General features: G+C 42.3%; 2 protein-coding genes across 2 annotated transcripts; one reads left to right on the forward strand and one right to left on the reverse strand.

Moving 5' to 3' along the window:
- Positions 1 to 23: 23 nt before the first annotated feature.
- On the reverse strand, positions 24 to 2,581 carry CHCHD2 (coiled-coil-helix-coiled-coil-helix domain containing 2). The gene is made up of 4 exons (XM_076354327.1): positions 2,419 to 2,581; positions 1,640 to 1,886; positions 879 to 1,041; positions 24 to 347 (listed from the first exon to the last, which is right to left on the reverse strand). Exons 1-4 carry the CDS (start codon positions 2,466 to 2,468, stop codon positions 337 to 339), a joined length of 471 nt encoding a protein of 156 aa, XP_076210442.1. The 5' UTR covers positions 2,469 to 2,581; the 3' UTR covers positions 24 to 336.
- A 3,134-nt stretch (positions 2,582 to 5,715) lies between these two features.
- Positions 5,716 to 18,566, forward strand: VKORC1L1 (vitamin K epoxide reductase complex subunit 1L1). The gene is made up of 3 exons (XM_076354477.1): positions 5,716 to 5,909; positions 17,027 to 17,136; positions 17,846 to 18,566. The coding sequence occupies exons 1-3, from the start codon at positions 5,716 to 5,718 to the stop codon at positions 18,070 to 18,072; spliced, it is 531 nt and encodes a 176-aa protein (XP_076210592.1). The 3' UTR covers positions 18,073 to 18,566.
- Positions 18,567 to 19,740: the final 1,174 nt, after the last annotated feature.

The raw sequence follows: 19,740 nt of genomic DNA on the forward strand, positions 1-19,740 counted from the left end.
CTCCAAAGTCCACTAAAGGAAGGTACTTCTAGAGAGAGAAATTTATTTAGACACCATATCACTTACATTCAACACAACAATCAGCAAACCGGTTAACCCAAATTAGCTCATTTCTACTTTACTGTTCATTCTTCCATTTTGTGCTAAATTAATTTGCTGCTGTAAGTTGTATCACATCTGTAGCGGCTATGGCAAGAATCAAGCCACGAGGAGGACAAGAGTGTGAATATATGAACTAACAAGATATCAGACAGCTTTAGACTTTATTACTGAAGCTTTTTTTCATTCATAGGTCAGTTCTTGTAAGATGGTCTTCAGCAGCCTTGTTCTGAAGGCTTAGGCTAAACCTGTAAGGTAAGAAGTTATCACAGTTAATTGCACTAAGTTTTGAATCCCTGAACGGCAGGTGGTCTTCCTTGCTACAAGGCAGATGTATGTTAAGTGTGTTCCCTCTCCCCTCATCTATTTGCTGGGACTGCAGCAGTCCACCGGGACACCGGCATTCGGCAGCCTCCTTTCTCCCAGGTCAGGATGGTTTGCCAGTTGTGCCAAACAGGCGCTTGCTACAGGCCAGCAATGCTACGCTGCTTCTCCAAGCCTGCTGCCACCACTCTCCCAAATGGTCAGCTTCGGTCCATGCACCAACACAAAACCTTCAGGAATTCATCCTCTCTTCACCCCATCACCTCCAGCTACATGTACAGGACCAAAACAGGAAGCCAAACAGAACAGCAACTTGCTTTAACTGACTTCAGTGTATGTGCGCTGTATCAACCCCCATTCTTTACCGGATGGCTTGAAAAATACAGGACATTATTCCCACGGTAATTTTACCGATTAGCTCATTTAGTAGTTGCCTGGTAGCACTGTCTACTTACCATTAGCAAACCTGCACTGCTTCAGTACTTCACTGAAGCCCTCGCACAGCTTGAGGTCAGTCTGGTTCTGCGCACACTCCAGGAATTGTTTCATTTCATACTGGCAAGGAGCAAACTGTGATTGCTGCTGCTGCTGGTAGGCAGGCTGAGCTGCCTGGGGCTCCTGAAATGGCAGACATGTCCATAAGCGCCCTTTCAACAGTTCCAACCTATGAAGCCACACCACCCCAGTACTGCTTGCTGTGTATTTCTTCCCTGTGTTTTAGTCAAAATGTTGTATTACTTTTTAAATGGAAAACAAATAGCGGGCTAAAGTACGAAATAGTTTCCAGCAGTGGCATGACACATTCTGAACAGTTTTGTAAGTTACAAACACTTAGGTAACTCTGGATAGCATCTGGGCAAGGTAACAGCATCATCTTAATGTCTGAGCAGCACAAAAAGGTCTTGCGATAGATCTTCCTGTCATCAGACCTGGAACACTAAGTCCTGTCTGAATCAGAGGGGTACTTGTTGTAGAAAACAACACTAATACCCTACCACAAGCCCATAGCATTCAGGCATCTCTTTGAACTACTTTTAAGACGCTCATGGTGATTGTGGTAGTTACCTTGGAGACTGAGTCACTACAGTTACCCCAGCTTTCCCAGCCATGATTTGTGTGATTTTTATGTCTATAGCAATTACATCAGCCTATACGTAACTGATGTCCCAAGTTAACTGCCCCTCATTAGTTGGTGTCCAGTTGTGCTTTCTCTTACCTGATAAGTAATATCAGGCCTCGCAGCTTCAGAGCTGCTTCCTCCACCAAATCCTCCTGTAAGCGCATGACCTATGGTATGCCCGACAGCAGAGCCTACAGCAACTCCAGCAGCAGTTGTAGCCATCTGTGCCATCAAACCGGGCTGCTTCGGTGCAGGAGCAGCCACAGCAGAAGCCGGTGCTGCTGCTGGGACAGGTGCCCGAGCAGCAGGTGCTGGTGACGCAGCTCTCATTTGTGGTGCCCGACTGCAAGGACATAAAGAGAAACCTCACATCACCACTGCAAACTCAAACCGGGCAGAGGCCACCTGGTTGCAGGGCGCAAGCATTTGCAGTTCCTCCTTGTTATGCCCTCCACATTGATGGCAAGAACTCAATGTTCTGGTGAGCGATTTATGCACAACAGGTTAAAGTTTACGGGCTTCTTTTTGGCTGTATTTTAAAGACTAGCCGCACCCCCACACCCCAAAGGCCTGCGCTGTTTTGCGGGAAATGAGATATAACCTAAAAGGGGCTGATTAAATAGGGCCTGAACGCTCAGGTACTGGATGGCCGGTCCCTGCCGCCCAGTGAGCGCTGAGGAGCTCCACTTCCACCCCCGCAAAGTGCCGATCCCGCCACAACCGAGCTCAAAGCTGCCGGGCCAACTCCCCCCACCCCGGTGCGTCCCCAGCCCCGGAATGGCGGAAAGGCCTTCGCCGCCTGCGGCCTGGGCGGGGGAGGAGAGGAGAGGAGAGGAGAGGAGAGGAGAGGAGGGAAGGGGCCCAGCGGCCCTCACCTGGCGGGGGGCGCCACGCGGGACGTGCGGCTCCGGCCGCCCCTCGGCATCACGGCGGATGAGGTTTGCTGAGGTGAGGTGAGGAGAAGGGAAGGAAAACCGGCCTCGCGCCGACCGCCAGCCGCCGCCTCTGAAGGTCACCCGACACCCGCCGCGCGCGCCTGCGTCACTGCCGTAACGCCGCGCAGGGAGGCGTGGCTTGCGCCGGCCCCGCCCTTTCCGCAGCCCGCCTGAGGTGCTGCCCCGGAGCGGGAAACGGGGGTTTGAGGGAGCGATGGCGGCGGGTCCGGCTGTAAAAATAAACAAATAAGCCGTGTTTAAACGCGCGCCTGCCCCGTAAGAATCGCTCTGTCTGGAGAAGCCCAGAGGTGGCACGCGAGACACCGTGGAGGAGCCTCAAAAAGCCCTTCAGCCTCTCGCAGAATTGCTGAGTTTCACCCGAAAAGCTGGGGTTTACCGCCATCCACCCCAAAAAGGAGGGAGGGCGCCTCCTGCCCCCCTCAGCCCCACGCACAAGACCATCCGCACGGGCTGGCACGTGCTCTTCGGGTTCGTGTTTCAAAACACTGTCCGTATTTCGAGGGATGTGTTTTTAAAATTTATTGATTTATTAATTTATTAATTGTATACAGTGCAGCTCTAACATGGGATACATCATGACGGCGCCATGGTCGCCGGCCACTCCAGCGAGGCCTAACCCCGTCTTGGCCGTCCCTGGGGGTCTGCACACCTGAACCAGGGTTTGGAAGGTGACTGCTTTTTTAAAAAAAAAAAAAAGTCTGAGAAGTTTGGAGACAGATGGTGAAAGACAGCTTGAAAAGACTGGTATTGTGTAGCCTGGGGAGGGGAATACAATAAAAATAGCAAATGGAAGAGAATAAATAAAAGTCAGGCCTTGTACCATGTAGTCATGATACTAGATCCAGAACTGTTACAATCAAGTGAATGACACTGCGCTTACTTTGTTAAATGGAGGGAGTTTTTTAGACAAAACACAAATGATTTTTGGAATCTGCTGTGAGTTACGAACCTTAGCAGAGCTTTAGAAAAGAATGAATTATCACTTCATTATAAAGCCGTTATCATGACAAAAAATTGCTTGTTCACAATTTCTTCAGTTGTAAGGCAGGTAGCTACGTAAGACCAGTCATTTCAACATCTTGTATGTAAGGGGATGTAACTATTGTCTGATAAAGGAAGCGTGAATATTGTGAGTTTATATGGCAATGGCAATCCAAAAGCAAAGCTTTGGTCAGAAAAGCAGTTGCTGTTAATGTAAAAATTATTAGGAGGTAAATATAAACAATATATCACAATTCAGAACAGCAGCACCCAGGTAAGTTCAGACTGCTGGCGTTACTGCAGGAGCTCATCTCTGCACGCATCTTCTCTCTGGTTCTTTCACTCTTGGCCTCCCTCCATTTTGGCTGCTTCCTCAGCAGCTCTGGGTTTGGGGTTTTGTCAAATGGCTGCGAAGCATTATGAGTTCTGCATTCCAGACAGACAGTAAGTATTTCACTTCAGATTTGGCACTTCCTCTCCTGCAGTTGGCCTGGTGGATAGTTCCCGGAGTAAAGCAGGACCGCTGAGAGCCTGGCAGGGCAGAGCTCAGCCCCGCTCTTCCATCTGCTGCTGCCAGCCTGAGCGATGCTTCCAGGGCCCAACGACCCATGGCGTCCATATGGTTGACAAAAGGAAAAGCTTTGACTAGACCTCATCTTATTTAAAGGCCAAGCTATAAACATATGAGATAGGGTGATTTCTTTTCCTGCAGCTTTACTACATCTGTTATTTTTTCGGTTGCCCCTTCCATCTTGGTCATCTCCGCTCCTTTCCCATTGTCCCTCTCCCCTCATTCCCACAGCAGAAGGCACAGCGTTGACAGCAGGAGGTTTTTAATTTAGTTTATACGCTAGCTAGAGTTCAAACAACTCATTTCTTTATTAATGTTTTTCTCAACTCTTTTTAATTAATAGTTTTCAATTTCCCTTTTTTGCTGGCAGAGGGATTCCTTCTTGTTGCTGAAGTCATTTTGCAACATGTCTCTCCTTGAATTTGTTTTGTTTTGCAGAACAATGAAGGCACAGTTGGCATAACTGGTGGTATGAATGCTGCCATTGTGTTTTGCCATCCTGCCTTCCTTGGGAAAACTTGCAGAGATTCGTTTTGTACTGACTCGCTCTTCCATCTGCTAATGCCCAGCGATAATGTGCGTGCAAGGAAATGGGGAAGGGAAGGAGAACGAGTAGCTGGTGGCCATCCTGAAAATAAAGCAACAATGGTGGTTATGGTGGGTGTTTACAGTAAGCTAAGATTGTTTTATCTTCAGCTACTAGATGACTTCCCTGTTGGTAGACCAGAGATATTAGCTGGCTTCTTAAACTACAGCCAGACAGGTATTGATGCTACTTTAATAGAAACCAGACACACACAAAAGAAGGAAGATCCAGCCCTGATTGCCTTTGGTTGTATCCATCTAATTCCGACTAGCGCTATTGACTCACAGGTCTGCTGGCTATATTTAGAGGTGTGATACGAATGTGATCCTAGATCTGTGAAACAGATGACAAAATCCCGTTGCTCAAGTGCAAAGCGTATTCTTCCAAAGATAAGGCTGAGCGAGGTTTGGGGAAATCCATCGACAGCTGCTCTGGAGCCAGGCGGAGCACGCTAGAAAAAACAAACTTTCAATGTGCTTTTTATATCACTTGTCCAAATTACGCATCCCAGAATGTCTCAGGGTAAACTTTGGGAATGTAACAGGCCCTCAGCGAGGTCACTCTGCACAGGAGGCACCAGATGGGCTTTGTGTGGCTGCAGGCTGCGGTGCTTTGGCTCATTCTCTCCAAAATCATGGAAAAAACTGGAGCACTCACTGGTCTGAGGGCCCAGCGTCGCCTTAGCTATAGCGAAGTGGTACCTCAGCCCTGAGGGTCACGTCAGCCGTGCCGGGTTTCGGAGCACTCCCCGGAACAGTCCAGATCCCCCCCGCGGCCCGGATCTGAGGAAAAAGGCGGAACCCCGATTTTCCTGCTGAAATTGGGGGGGGGGGGGGGGCGGGGCGGGTCGCCCCGCAGTGCCTCCTAATGGCCGCCAGGCGGCGCCATTACCTCCCGCCGCGCCACGCCCCTGTCCGGGCCTGACGTGACGTCGTCGCGGAGCGCCACGTCCGGCGCGGTCGGCGGGGCGGGGCGGGACGGACGCGCCCGCCCAGCGAGCCAATGGGGTGTGGGCGCGCGTGCGTGGCTCGTCGGCGCCGGGCGCGCGTCGCGGGCTGAGGCGGAGGGAGGGGGTAAGATGGCGGCGCCCGTCCTGCTGCGAGTGTCGGTGCCGCGCTGGGAGCGGGTGGCCCGCTCCGCGGTGTGCGCGGCCGGCATCCTGCTCTCCCTCTACGCCTGCCACCTGGAGCGGGAGAAGGGCCGCGACCTCCACTACCAGGCCCTGTGCGACCTCAGCGAGCGGGTGCGCTGCTCCGCCGCCATCACCTCCAGGTGAGGTGGGGATGGGACCCGCCGCCGCCGCGGGGAGAAGGGGCTGGGGATACGGGGAGCAGCGGGGCCGGGCCCCGGAGCGCTGCCTCCGGTGCCTTCGGGGCTAAGGCGGGGGCTGCTGGGGGTCCGGTCCGGCTGTCAGAGCGGGATGGCGGCGGCGGGCGGGCTTGGCTGAGCGTACAGGCGGCAGGAGTCTGCGGCTGCGGACCGGGGCTGGCCCCGGGGAGGGCTTGCCTGAGGCGCAGAGAGGGCTGGGCAGCTGGGCCTGTGCTGGGGGCCATAGAGAGGGGGCAGGCCGAGGAGGGGGGTGTCGGGGCTCCCGGTTTAGGCAGCCCCTTCGCTGGAGGGCTGGCGTGGGACGACTTTTTTGGGGGATCACTACGGGCTGGAGGGCGAGGCACCCGCAATTTCTGTGTTGTAATCAATGGCAATTAGTGTGACAGGCATTTTAGTGGCAAATGCACGTTAGAGTAAAATGCTGTAGGTGTGTCTAGTGGTTGAGGCTAACATAAACGTGCAATTATAGATGATTGGCTTTGGGTGGTTTTAATTGGAGTATCTGAACTGCTTTTTCATTATAATGTTAGCTGGCAGCACAGAAGACTGTCTTCATGATACAGAGGAAGTGTTTAATTTGAGAGAGATTTGTATGCCTCAGCAGCAAAAGCCCAGTCCAAATCTTGATTTATTTTACAGGTTTCCTGTCAGTAATTACTTTAGCAGTTGTTTTCTAAAGGCCAGTGGTTCTTCTTTCTGTTAGGAGAGTCAGTGTATAAATTTTAATATGCTGCTAGCTTGACTTGTCAAGTAACTAGAATTACAATAATGAAAAGACTTAATCTGCTGTATAGTTACGAGTGCTACCAGTATAAACATGCTACAGGAAACACTTTCAGGTGTAATTTAGCTAAGAAACTCTCCTAAAAGCATATTTTCAGCTGAAGAAATAAGATGATTTGTCAGCAATCTTAAAATGGCTGTGTGTGTGTGTGTATATATATATATAGGCATATGAAGACACATGCAAAAGTATCCACCAGTAAGGAGCTGGGAACGGGAGGGGTTTGGTTCTTCAGCAAAAGTATATATTAAATGCTTTCTTTTTTTAAATGAGAATTTTGTTGTTATCATGTTAGTGTCTTCTGCTGCATGAGTACTTGAGATTTTTTTTTTTTTCCTCTCACTGTAACCTGCATAAAAGCTGTCACAGTTTTTATAAAGGTACTTGCTGTGTTATCATAACAAGCCAATGGGGGAGAATATGCCCATACTCTGTCAAGGTGGAAGCTGGTTAAATTGTTTAGGCAAAACATACAGGGGACTCTTAGTCTTAAAACCACTTCTGTGGTGACAGGAGTGGGACTGTGTTATGTTACAAAGAGATGTGTATCTACAGATGTCTGAAAAGAGGCTCTTGTGATTGAATAAGGGCTTTAACTCTGCTTTTCTGTCTGTCATCAGATAATCTTTAGTTTGTGAAGGTGCTTTTTCATGTCTCTATTAGAGAAGTGTCTTGAAATGAGAAGTTTCAATCTAAACAGGAAGAAGACTTCAATAAGCTTGCTAGATAACTTAAACTTATAAATTAAAATTATGCATAGGCTACTGAGGTTAAACCATGTGAGTATTGTCAGTAATCTAAATTTTACCACAGCTATAGAGGTAAAAAGAGAATAACAGGCATTTAAGCACCTAAGTGGCCTTTGTAGTAGTCTGTTCTTGTATAGAATTGGTCCTTCATTAGCTTTTTATTGTTATTGCAAATGCTGCTATTGAGACAGGGAATTTGAAGTAAGAGTTTTAATGCATGTTTACTAACCACTTTGAAGAAGTAAAATAATTCCAATTATATCTTTAGGTATTTCTAATTATAGAATAATGCTTGGTAATTACAGTGTTCATTAGTAATGCTGCAGCTGAAATGTTGAGTATGCCATGGTAAGACCTGTAAATACTTTACTGTAGGAATTCTGTACAATAATATGAACAGTTAGGGATAAAATCAACTAAAATTTCACTGGCAGTTGCTAGGAGAATCATGCTTGAAGACTGAAGTGTTGCAAATGTCAGGATAGCTCATGATAATTAGAGCAGGTGGTAAAAGTAGTTTGTGGAAAAGGAGCATGCAAGTTCTGTTCAGTCAAACCATATTTGCAGAAGAATGTGCTTTCAATGCTGTACAGGACACAGACAAAAAAGGAGTATTGCTTTAAAACTAAGACAAGAGGGCAAGTTATTAAACTTTGAAGTAAGAATAACATTGAAAGAAATCAATCTTATTTTCCATGTTGCCACAGCTCCCTATCCGTTAGTCATTCTCTCTCCCTCTGTCCAACTGAACGTTCCTTGTTGCTACCACATGTCACCAAAGTTTATCTGAAACTTGATTTCTAAAAGGAACTTTTAACTACTATTTAGATTTCACTGAGATAGCAGAGTTTCAAATACGGTGTTCCAGCATTTTCACGTGTGATGCAGATTTAACTTTCAACCGTTTCTTTTCTCATTAAGCTATTACACTGGCAATCACAAATTATTTGATTAGCTGATTAGCAGAGTTAACTCTGCAGAGTTAAATGGGTGACAAACTTGTACTTAGTGGCTTTTACTGGCTTCTAGAGTGTTTGTTCGGTTGTGTGACTTTTTATTTAAGCTAGATTTACTAATGGAACTTGGAATGTAACGATCCTCACATTTCGAGTGTTGACTCCAGCAGTGGACTGAACTTCGAAAAGCACATCATGGTGTTGGGATTAATTTTAACTGTATAGAATAACTAGAATAAATTAGTGTATTGTTCCCTGAGCTGAGTTAGTTTGGAACTAAGTTCTGGTCTTTGGGGAGGATTTTTTTTTTCACTAATAAGCTGTTAGTATTTCCAAGTCTTGCTTTTAAGCCAAATCTGGTATTGGCACAACAATGAGAACAGAAATGTTGTAAAGATGACCAGCGTGCAGAAGGAGGAGCATGGAAAATCTTATATCAGAGACTGACTCATCCAGAAGATTATGTTGGAGAGATACCTTCCTAGTATCCCTTATTCAAAATATTAATGGTCAGCATATTTCAAGCTTTTATCATGGGGAAGGTTCACGAAATAGTTTAGAAAGAAAAACAGTTAAGGACTGTATAATGACCACTGTCATTTTCCGGTAAGACACAAGGGAAGGTATTAGGGAAATACCTAATGTTTTCATTTGGCAATTGCTCTATATATTTTAAGTGAATTGCTCTCTTATATTTGAGAATAATTAAGTGGCAAGAATGTCTTTATTTATAAATAAAGATATACAGCGGTGTGTGCCCTTTGGTCATTCATGCCAGCTATCTTAAGTCTGCTCACCTTCATAAATCACTTGCAGTGAATTTAGACCTATGTAAATGTTATGTTTTAATTGCTTAGTCTTGTGACACAGTACTTCAGCGTTATGTTTTGTAAGTTATGCTATGTTATGCTGGCGTAGAGCTCATTCCTCTGCAGAGCGGGCGTGCAGTTATGCTGTAAGATATTGCAGTTAAAACTTTGACCAGTGCTGGTTTTTCAGTGAAGCACGCCTTGCCAGAACTATTGTTCTGGTGCATCTTTATAGAGTGCAGACCGTAACAGAGATCAAGTTGACAAGAACAACCCCATTATCTAAGGAAATGGGACATGGAAGAAAACTTCTGACCTTCTCCTTAACCTGATGTTTATATTGCAGGTTCCCATTCAGTTCTGTTGTGGGGCAGTTCCTGTAAACTTGATGTCTTTCAAGTTTGCTTGATTCCAGGTTAAGAACATTATATAGCAGTTATCTTTCATATTAATGGTAAGTTCCTCATGTCCCAGCATTCTTTTTATTGCTGTACCTGCAAGCAAGTATACAGATATGTTTGAGGTTGACAGCTGCAATTGTTAGTGACTGATGTAAGGTGAGAAATGGTAAAGGTAGTATAAAAGGGGAAGCTTGTTTAGTCCATTCTTGTGAACCAGTATAGGCAAATGATGCTTGTGCTTTTTTGAAATTTTACTAGTTTTGTAAGTCTTTGCTAGTCAGTAATTTCTCTAACCTGAGCCAAGTTACTGTTTTTGTTAGGCATCTTCGATTCACTACAGAAAAAGATAGAAGTTTGATTAAACTAGTGAAGGGCAGTATGTGGAACAGCTGGTGGTCATTCAACAGGAATCATATTTGTGATTCTTAGGCTATCGAAATAGTTTACATAAAAATGTGGTCTCCTGAGACCGAGATAAAAATCTATCCTGTGATTTAAAATTGGTTGTTTATTTCTGAGGTCTGCAAATTGTTAGGTAGCAGGTGTAATGGTGCTTTTTCAGTTACTCTGTAGCAGAGATTCATTGTTTTTGCTGTGTGAGGGAAGGTTTGAAGATCTCTAGTTTGATTGGGCAGGGGGAAATCAGTGTAGGCAGAAGCCATCTAGTGTGTCAAGCACTTTGCTTCAGCAGGATTTGGAGTGCTGCGGGTTCAAGATGATGGTGAATTGGCATAGCTGTAGCTAGATGAGTGCGATACAAGTTTTACAGCTAAGAATACTGAGCCAAAAAAGCGCAAACAACTTGAGGCCAAGAAAGGTTGTATTAGCTTGCTTTTTTAGCCTGGTTTCTGAGAATATTTTGCCTTTGTGTGTTGTGTATTAGTCATTTATTTTATAATTTTTCATTTTTTTTATGGCAAAATTTAACAAAGGATACAAGTTACTAAAGTTTTATAGAAACAGATTCAGTGCCAAAGGGGAGGGGAGAGGGACTCAAAGTAATACCTCTGCTGAAGGGAAAAAACCTGCCGGGTGAGCTAAGGTTACCTGTCCCATTGGTTTGCCAGCCAGACAGGCAGCGCATGTGCAAATAGGACTCAGACAGAGCTGATAGAGAATGGACTTGAGTGGGGAGGCAGGGTGCAGAGGCTGGAGGGTGTGCGCTGGGAGGGACCTGGTTATTCTGTGTGCTGGGGAAGGAAGGGGTTTCAGGAACATTTATAGAAAACCAGCTTTGTTAGTTCTAAAGCAAGTTGTTCCCAAAGCAGCAGAAACTGATAGTTCAAGTGATTTTTGTCTCATCTTTTTAAAGGAAAATTGATGACTTTATACTTCAGGCTGATATAATACGTAGTGGCTGAGGTACTTTTTTTATAAAATACAGCAGTACCCTAGCTACATGAGGGTTTTTTTTTCCAACCTTACAGTGATCTGATCTTGAGCACATGTATTTTTGCTTTTCATAAATATTTCATAAATATATCATTTCTAGCTTGACTGGAATTTGCAATAGGGCTGAAAATTATTTTGCCTGATGCAAGGTAAATTTCACAGAGTGAAAGCTGTCATTTATGATAGCTTAATAGAAGAGATTATATAAAAGCAATACAGTGCTGTTGGCTTGTAGCTTGAATAACCAGTGCTTCTGTAAAGACTGCTATAAAATAATTAACCACTGTCTGCTTGAGATTTTGCTGATCTAGACACTGAGATTTTTTCAGACTGTTTCTGAGGTAGAGCTGTAGGATATATAGAACAAAACTTCATTTGTTTATGGTAAATACTGCTAATAGATTTAAACATGAAATTAAGTGAATCAAAATTTTTGAGCACTCTTGGCAAGGCTACAAATGGGAATTTTTAATCTCCTTTCTTTCTTGTGGCTTCTGATTGAAGGCTTTTACTTAATTTATTAAAACTGTTAGAGTGGCCTGAGCGACCTTGTAACCATGAACTAGGTTTAATCCAAAATCCTCTAGTGAAGCTGTAAAGAAGCTGCAACCAAAGTTTCTTAACATTGCTAAGTATTAACACGCTCCAGATCCTTTGACCTCTATATGAGCTTTTTGCTGAAAGCCATGTGTGAGCATAGGCCAGCTTTACTCCCCTCCTGAGAGCTTTCATTCTGTACTGTAACTTATCTCAGAAGTCAGATGACACTTAAAGAAATGTGCATATCACTTGCCAAGTGTAGGCTTTTTTTAGAAAATGTGTATTGTTTCCTCAGGGTTATAAAGTCGTAAATGGTGCTTGCTGTTGATAACAAAATAATGCTTATAGGATGAAAAATAATCCTGAAATGAGGGGTTTTAAGTAAGCTACTACTACTCAGAAAACAGAACTTGAGCTTTTTACTTACAGTTCTCTGAAAAGACAATCTTTTGTTATTACTGTTGTTTGCCCTTTTCATTGCAGCAAACCTAAAAATTGAGAGAGAGAAATGTGTTGGAAAACCTGCTGCTGCACAAATGCAGAGTGTCCTCAGATTTTGAATCATGCATGCCATTTAATAATCTGGTCTCCTGAAGGATTTGATAGTGTTTTCAACTAGACGTTTAGGAGACTAGAATTTGAACTGGGAAGTATATGTGTGCTTTGTTCAAGGCATCTGCTACTCGCTGATGTCAGAGACATGGTACTGAAGCTAGCCGGGCTTGACCTGACCTAGTATGGTTATCTTCATGTTAAAATGAATATACATTAGTTTTTTTTCTTGACATGAGAACTAAGGATTGCCAAGTGAAAATGAGGTGATGTGATTCTGGAATTCATTACTGGGGGATGTTGTGGGGGTCAGAAGTACGTGTTCAGAAAGCATCTAGGGACATTCAGGAAGGCCTCAAGGTAGGCTACTGAGCATGTTGGTGCAGGTGAAACCCCAGTTCAGAAGTTTCTTAAACTGATTCTTAACTTAATGATGGTGAGGTCAAGGAGAGCATCTTGGGGAATAATCTTTTTGTAAAAGCCCTTAAAAACATCTCCTGCAGGTAACTGTCAGAATTGGGGTGCTTGGCTAGAAAAAACAGTGTAGCATTTCTTACAGAGAGTGGATGAGTTGATAATCTGACTCCTGGCTAAATGTATGCTTTTTGTTTGTTTGACTTGTTGTGTTTGGCAGGCTTGGAATTCTGTTGCTTTTTGAGCTAATACTGATAACTCTTACAGCTTTTAACTTGTTAAACATGGAGGTTGTTTACTTGTCCTTTAAAAAGACTGAGATACTGAGTGTAATGCATGAGGTTCTCTTGGTTGCCTTTCTGCCAGTGGTATATCGTCTGGTAAATTACGTTAAAATGTTTAAAGTGTACTCCCATAATACGCTGTCCTGGAACATAGAGGATGTTCATAATTGTGCAAAAGAGGTAATGATTTAACAGTATAAGATTTTATTGGAGATATGTCACTTGTGGATCAAAATGACCTCTGTTCTTCTGGTCTTCCTGTTAAGAAGTGCAAATACTGCTTTAAACTTCTAAAAATGCAACACTTCTGAGCTTTGTTAAATATCACAAACCAAAAGGGGCACTGTTTAGAGGATGGATAATAATTTTCAAGACCCCCTTTTGATAAAAGGGAATGCACATTGGACTAAAAGTCACTGTAGTATTCAATTTTAGATGTTGGGAAACTACATGAACAGTTCTAAACACTTTGTCTTGGATTTCTTGAATCACTATTCTGAAAACCTTTTTAAAGAACATTCAAAGTTGTACCAGCAAATGAGAAGTGAAGCAGGCTGTCATCTTGAACAGAGAGGGAATTTGAGTTACTTGAAACATACAGGAAGATGTCTTAAAGATTTATTTTAAAACTTCCTTGAAGTTAGTTCAGATTGGGTTGGTTTTTTTTTTCTTTTAATAGGAGTGAAACTCGGGTGTGGCAAAGTAGGCTTGCCACACGTTTGTCATAGTGCTCTGAATCATGCAGGGTGACTTCAGCGTGATTTTCACAACAGAACACTTGACTGCTTCAGGGATGGGGGGCCACAAGTCAGTACCAGGAAAAAGTTGGTGATGCTGGACTATGCTTTTAGCTTGCTGTGCAAGCAACTCTTTAATTAGTGCAGCTCATTCTACTTAGCATTCTGTATCCAAAAAATTGATCCGAGTTAACAATAGTTCTTGTAAATTATATACTTTATAAAGAAAGGCAAGTTCTGTGAAGAACTTCTGAGCAGTTTATAGTCCTTTTTACTGATGTTTTATTTCTTGGAGTTTATTCTGTTGTTAGGATTGCAATCTTTCTTCTTGCTATTTGTTTGCCATATGTTTTTAGACTCTTAAGGTTACCATAACTCAAGTGTGATTTTTGGTGTGAGAAGGAAGATTATCATACTCAGTCTTCCTCCTTCCTCCTTTTGCTTGCGAAAGTACTTGGCTCACTGTGCATTTTAGTGGGTTTTGGGACCTCCTTGCTAGAACTAGGAGATGATTTAGCCTCTTCAGTAGAGAAATTAGATGGAAATAGAAATATATGAAGTCTAAATATTTTGCTTTTCAGTTTGATGCAGAAAACTTCCTCACACTTCAAATCTTATAAGGCTGGAAAAAGTGCTTCGTCTTAAACCACAGGCTTCTTAGCAGTCTTGAAGTGTGTGGAATAAGATGCGAGTGAGAGCTGTACTCCATGGATTGAAATTTAATACTTGATGTCCTTAAAGCTGCTACAAGGCCAACAAGATACTTAATGAACTATTGCATGTGGAAAAAGCTTTCACCATGCTCTGACCTTCTTGCAGCTATGAACAGATCACTTGGGGACACTGACTGTCAGGAAGGGCTTGAACTCATTATCTTTCCATTAGCAACATTTTATTCACTTGCAGAATAACTGTAGTGTCAGATTCTGTAGTCTAAAGTTTCTGATGTTTTAAGCTTGAGTTTGCTCTCAAACACGACAGGATCTCATGAGCATCAGAAGAAGTGAGTGCATACAGCTAGGGCAGGGAGAGGGTAGGAATTCAGCATCCTGCAGTTACTTTGAGCTAGGCTAATGTTGAACCACAGACTTAGGCACACTTTGAGTTATGCTGTTTAGTCTCTCGGTAAGGAAAGTCTGAGTGTGTTCAAACAGAGTTTAATGTCACCCTATAAAGAATTCTCACTTGGAGACTAGAACAGTAAATTGCACCTGTGGATAGGAAGCTGACGCATCTATAAATGTGGTAATACAGAAAAATAAAAATAGACTATTAAATGCAAAATGATGATACCTTTAATATATTTGCCTAGCTCTTTAATACTGCGTTTGGTAGCTGGACAACATGAGACAATTGTTACATGTGCTGTGACCATCTTATCAAAGTAAGGCTGAAAAATAAACAGTTCTCACTTAGAATCCAGATAACATTCAGTGTGTGGGAGGAAAGTCTCGTCATAGCTGAGATTCTTTGGAACTTGAAGTATTTATTTATAATGTTTGCTTATGTATTCTTGCATGGTGTTTGGTCTCTTTTTAAAACCCCTCCCTCTTGGAAGCGTGGCTCCCTTAGCTGTGAAGTGCTGCACTCGCATCTGTACAGCTGCTTTTCTGGATCTTTGCCATCCATCCTTGATACTGCTTCTCCTACAAACTACACCATACGCTAATTGGGACTGTTGGCCTTCGTATGCTGCAGGGAGGATGTGTAACCAGTCTTGTCCCCCATGGTTTGCATAGCCCCAAACTTGCACTGGGATAACTGCAGGGAGCGAGGCAGTATTGCACTGCTCCCACAAGCAGTTAACTGTTTTTTCTAACCCCTCACAGCTCTGGGATGCAAGGCATTGTTCCCATGGTAAAGCAAGCATCGGTCTTTTCTATGGTGGCTTGAAGCTTTATATTTGCACATAAGTTTCACTTCAGTCATTTACAAGATTTGAGACCAAGCCAGTGGAAAGTATGTTTGGTTTTTTTTTACTGTTTATGCAGTAAATATGCTTTCTAGGCATTGGTACCTAATTCTCTGCTTGGTTTCCTGGGGAGAAGAGCACAAGACTTGGGTATAATAGTTAATTGCAGACAGTTACTAAGTTTGAATTAAAATGATTAATTTGAATATGTTTTGAAAATACTACACAAATGGCTGTGAGATTATGAAGTATTTTGGAGGTGGTATTAAGTTGTATTTATCGTGGTACCCTTCTTGTGTGAGGAAACTGCTTGTAATGTGGTAGCCTTTCACTGGTCTTTGATGTATGGTGAAGTATATCAGCAACATTCTGTAGTGTGCAGAGAGCAAACGTACGCTGTGTCTTGGTTTAGTAGAACCATTGCCTCTAGTACAACAAGCTATTCTGAAACTGCATTTCTGTTGGCATAAATGTAGCACGCTAGCGTTTTCTGCTGCAACAGCAGTGAGGAATTGTGCTTTTTTTAACATAGTTATGTGACAGTTAACCTGATAATGTGAACCTAGCCTTACATTTATGTAGTGCTTGACTTGATGCTCCAAAGACATGCTGGCAGATATCCTAATGTTCTCTTGTAAGTGAATTCAGTTGCATGTTGAAGCAGTGTTAACTTCTCTTTGTATTTTCAAGTGACACTAATAAATATGGTCCTCACTTTGCGTGGTCACAAATAATGGCATGGTCTGCCTTAGGGCATCAAATTAATGGTTTCTAGCACAAATACATTTGCTGATTTAATCTTTTACCCCGCTTATTGCAGCAGCAGTTTTGTAGGGCTTGTGCTGCTTTCTACCTTATCGCTAAAAAGTTGAAAGTACTTTGTGGTTAAGGTGCTAGTTCAAAATGTCACACTGTGCAAGGGCTCTAACAAATAAGGTGTGTGACTCTTGTTATGGTACCATCCCCAGCTTGTCTGCTTGGCAGATTTGGGTTCCTCCTAAGGTGTTAGGCTGATCAGGAGCAGCTGAAGCGCAAACATATGTTCTGATTTGCTTGCTCTGATGCCAGTGAGGTAAGTGCTGGCAGAGCTGGTAACAACTAGTTACCAAGTTGTACCATTTTCCCTCAGCTGTATAGTAAGCATGTGTCCAACTTACTGTGGTGGAGAGAACTGTTGTTCCCTCCAAGCTATCGTTGGAGGAAAGAAGTGTTTATTTGACAAAAGAGCTTTAAACTACAACCCTAGGAAGCAGACATGGTATTTGGTGAAGTTGCAACTGTGTTAACTTGGTAGTTTCTGCCATGTCAAATAACTTCAATCAGCAATGTGTGGGATAAAATCATACCTCATGCACCCCCTGTTGCAAGCTGCTTGGTTTTCCAAGATAACCCTGAACCTCATATATTCTGACATGACCACTACAGTCCTGTATGTATCTATCTTTTTTTTCCCAACAGTGATGAATTGAAAATACTGATGTAAAGCAATAGGTGCCCAAATAAAAGTTAATTAGTTTCACTGTTTTACAGATGGGGTCGAGGATTCGGTCTGTTGGGTTCCATCTTTGGAAAGGACAGTGCAATGAATCAGTCAAACAGTGTTTTTGGGCTTGTGTTTTATATACTACAAATGCTACTTGGTAAGTATTAATTCATTTTAGAGCCTAAAGTATATAACAGGTCTGTGGTGATGAAAGAGGAGTGCCTTATACATTGAGCAATCTGCAAGAGACCAGATAAATGCATGTGATGTTATCTTTTTTTTTTAGCACCAGTCTAATCATACATCTGTCCAAAGGGCTTAAAAACCCAGCTGATAACAAGAGCAATTGCATTTTCTCTTCCTATGCTATTAATAATATAAGCATCAAGGCAGTTGCTGCACTGGTATTTTCACTTAAATATATTTAGCATTGGATTGCATGATAGAAAAGAGAGGAAATAAAACTGGAATTTTTAAGTTTTGCAGGAGTAATAGAGATAGCAGGCAAAAAAAGTGCATGAAGTGTAATGTATGCATATTTCTTTGTAACTATATGGTCTGCTATAAAGCTATTAATATTCATAGACATAACTTGACCAACCTGTAACTTTCCCATAACTCAGGAATACGGAAGATGGTAAATACTACACATACTTCTTATCAAAGGACTGTCGTACAGAACCTAGAAGCTCCCCTCCAAATAGCGATTTGTCAGCCATCTTGAACTCATGGTATTTTAAACAGACTTTTGTGTAATACAAACTTGCTGAGTAGCCTTCAGTTTGAATTAGAGTGCTTAGGCTTTTTGCTTTGTGTGGAAGGGGGGAATGAGAGCAGCAGTAGTAACTTTCTCTCTCTTGTTGCAGGTATGACAGCAAGTGCAGTAGCAGCTCTAATCCTCATGACATCCTCCATAGTGTCTGTAGTAGGGTCATTGTACTTGGCATACATTCTGTACTTCGTGCTGAAGGAATTTTGCATTGTCTGCGTCATCACATATTTGCTGAACTTCATTCTCTTTATCATCAACTACAAACGACTAGTTTATTTGAACGAGGCCTGGAAACGGCAACTCCAACCCAAACAGGAATAACGCCTGTTTGAACTTTTGACTGACAGTCTGAAGACCCAACTTCCATTAAGTTTATTTTGCAGTAATTTTTTATTCTCCATATCAGACACTTTCCCTGAGAATCATAACTGAATTTTTAATTATAAATTTGAAGGGGCCCTAGATAATTTTTTTGTGCTAATCTTCAATTTAAATGTGGTTATGAAAGAAAGCTCTAATACAATCCAAGACAAGCTTTAACTTTACTTTGAAGGAGTTTTAGCCACAGCAAAACCTAGACTCTCTCTCTTCCCCCTCCACTTGTGAAGTGGGTAACACTTGGTATAAAATATCCTGTATATAAATTCAGGTATAACAAGATGTGATGACATTAAATATTCTAGACTAGCATTACCATATTTAATGTTGCCATGTTTACAGTATGTGTATTACTTTTTTTTTAGCTGATGGACTTAGGTTTGACTAGGACTTATACTGTAAATAAAACTAGAAATATTGGTTTCATCCCTGGAGAACTCGCTGTACAATCAGTTTTGTTAGCCTAGGAGCTGTCAGAGTGTTCAGCTAATAGTCGACTGACATGATGGAAGAAGTGGCCTCTATAGAGAACACCGTGTTGCTGCACTCACTGCTAGTGCTTTCACAAGAATGATGGTTGGGTTTTGTTCCATGGTTGTTTTTTTTTTTTTTTTCCTCCAGTAACAAAAATGGAATTAAAGCTGAAACCTGAAGTATGTTCATTAAACCACAACTTCATTAATTTCTGTAAAGAATGAAAATAGTTTAATGTGGTCAATCGAAAGCTGCCACTGGGATATTATATGCAGATTGGGGGTTGGTGTATCAAAGAATGTTCTTTGAAAGGACTTAATTTCCATGCAGAGCTGTTTCATTGTTAAACTGCGGTCAGACAGCCAGTGTTACTAATGTTTGATGTTATATGAATGCTGCAGTATAGAATTGCAATTTGCAGTGGAAACCGCTGACTGAGTGGGATAACCAAGTAGTGCACTGAAGAAGCAGTTACTTAATTGATCTTCGTCAGGATCTTTGGTTTGTGCTATATTGGGAAATGAACTTTAGGCCTGACACGCATAAGATCCCTTGGAAGGGCAACCTGTTTAGCGGGATAAGTAAGTAAATATGCTCCTGAAAATGAAATGTGATATAGTGCTATCATTGCTCTTTCTAATAACTAATTGAAAAAAAATTAAACTGCAGATTTAAACAAAGGAACAAATTTGTAAATGTTGTTTCTGCACTCAGTATTCTAAGGCTGAATGTTAAAAGTGCCTTCTGTCTTAAAATCTTAAACCAAATACTTTGTGTTGAACTTGGCAGGCAGAAGTGTCCTTGCTTTAAAAATGAACAAACAAACAAAATTCCCAGCAAACCTGCTGGGGATTTAAGAGTATTAAGAGATCTAATTTAGTTTTTAGACTGAGAAGTGGTAGCAATATTGTTGCAGTTAACTTAAATCAATCCGATAGAACGTTGATGATGTGATTCAGAAAAGTAAAATACTTGTGTTTCAGACTCTGTGACACCAAAATGTATAGGTTCAGCTACTTTCTGTAATTGGTGCTGTGCTGCTTTTTGCCCTTGTCAGCTTCTAAATATGAAGAATTCCAACTGCATACCCATTTATTTAAAGAATTAGTTTAACTAATTTTAGGATTTTTTTCTTAA

This window comes from Aptenodytes patagonicus, chromosome 17 (assembly GCF_965638725.1).
Source record: "Aptenodytes patagonicus chromosome 17, bAptPat1.pri.cur, whole genome shotgun sequence".
Classification (NCBI taxonomy): Eukaryota; Metazoa; Chordata; class Aves; order Sphenisciformes; family Spheniscidae; genus Aptenodytes; species Aptenodytes patagonicus.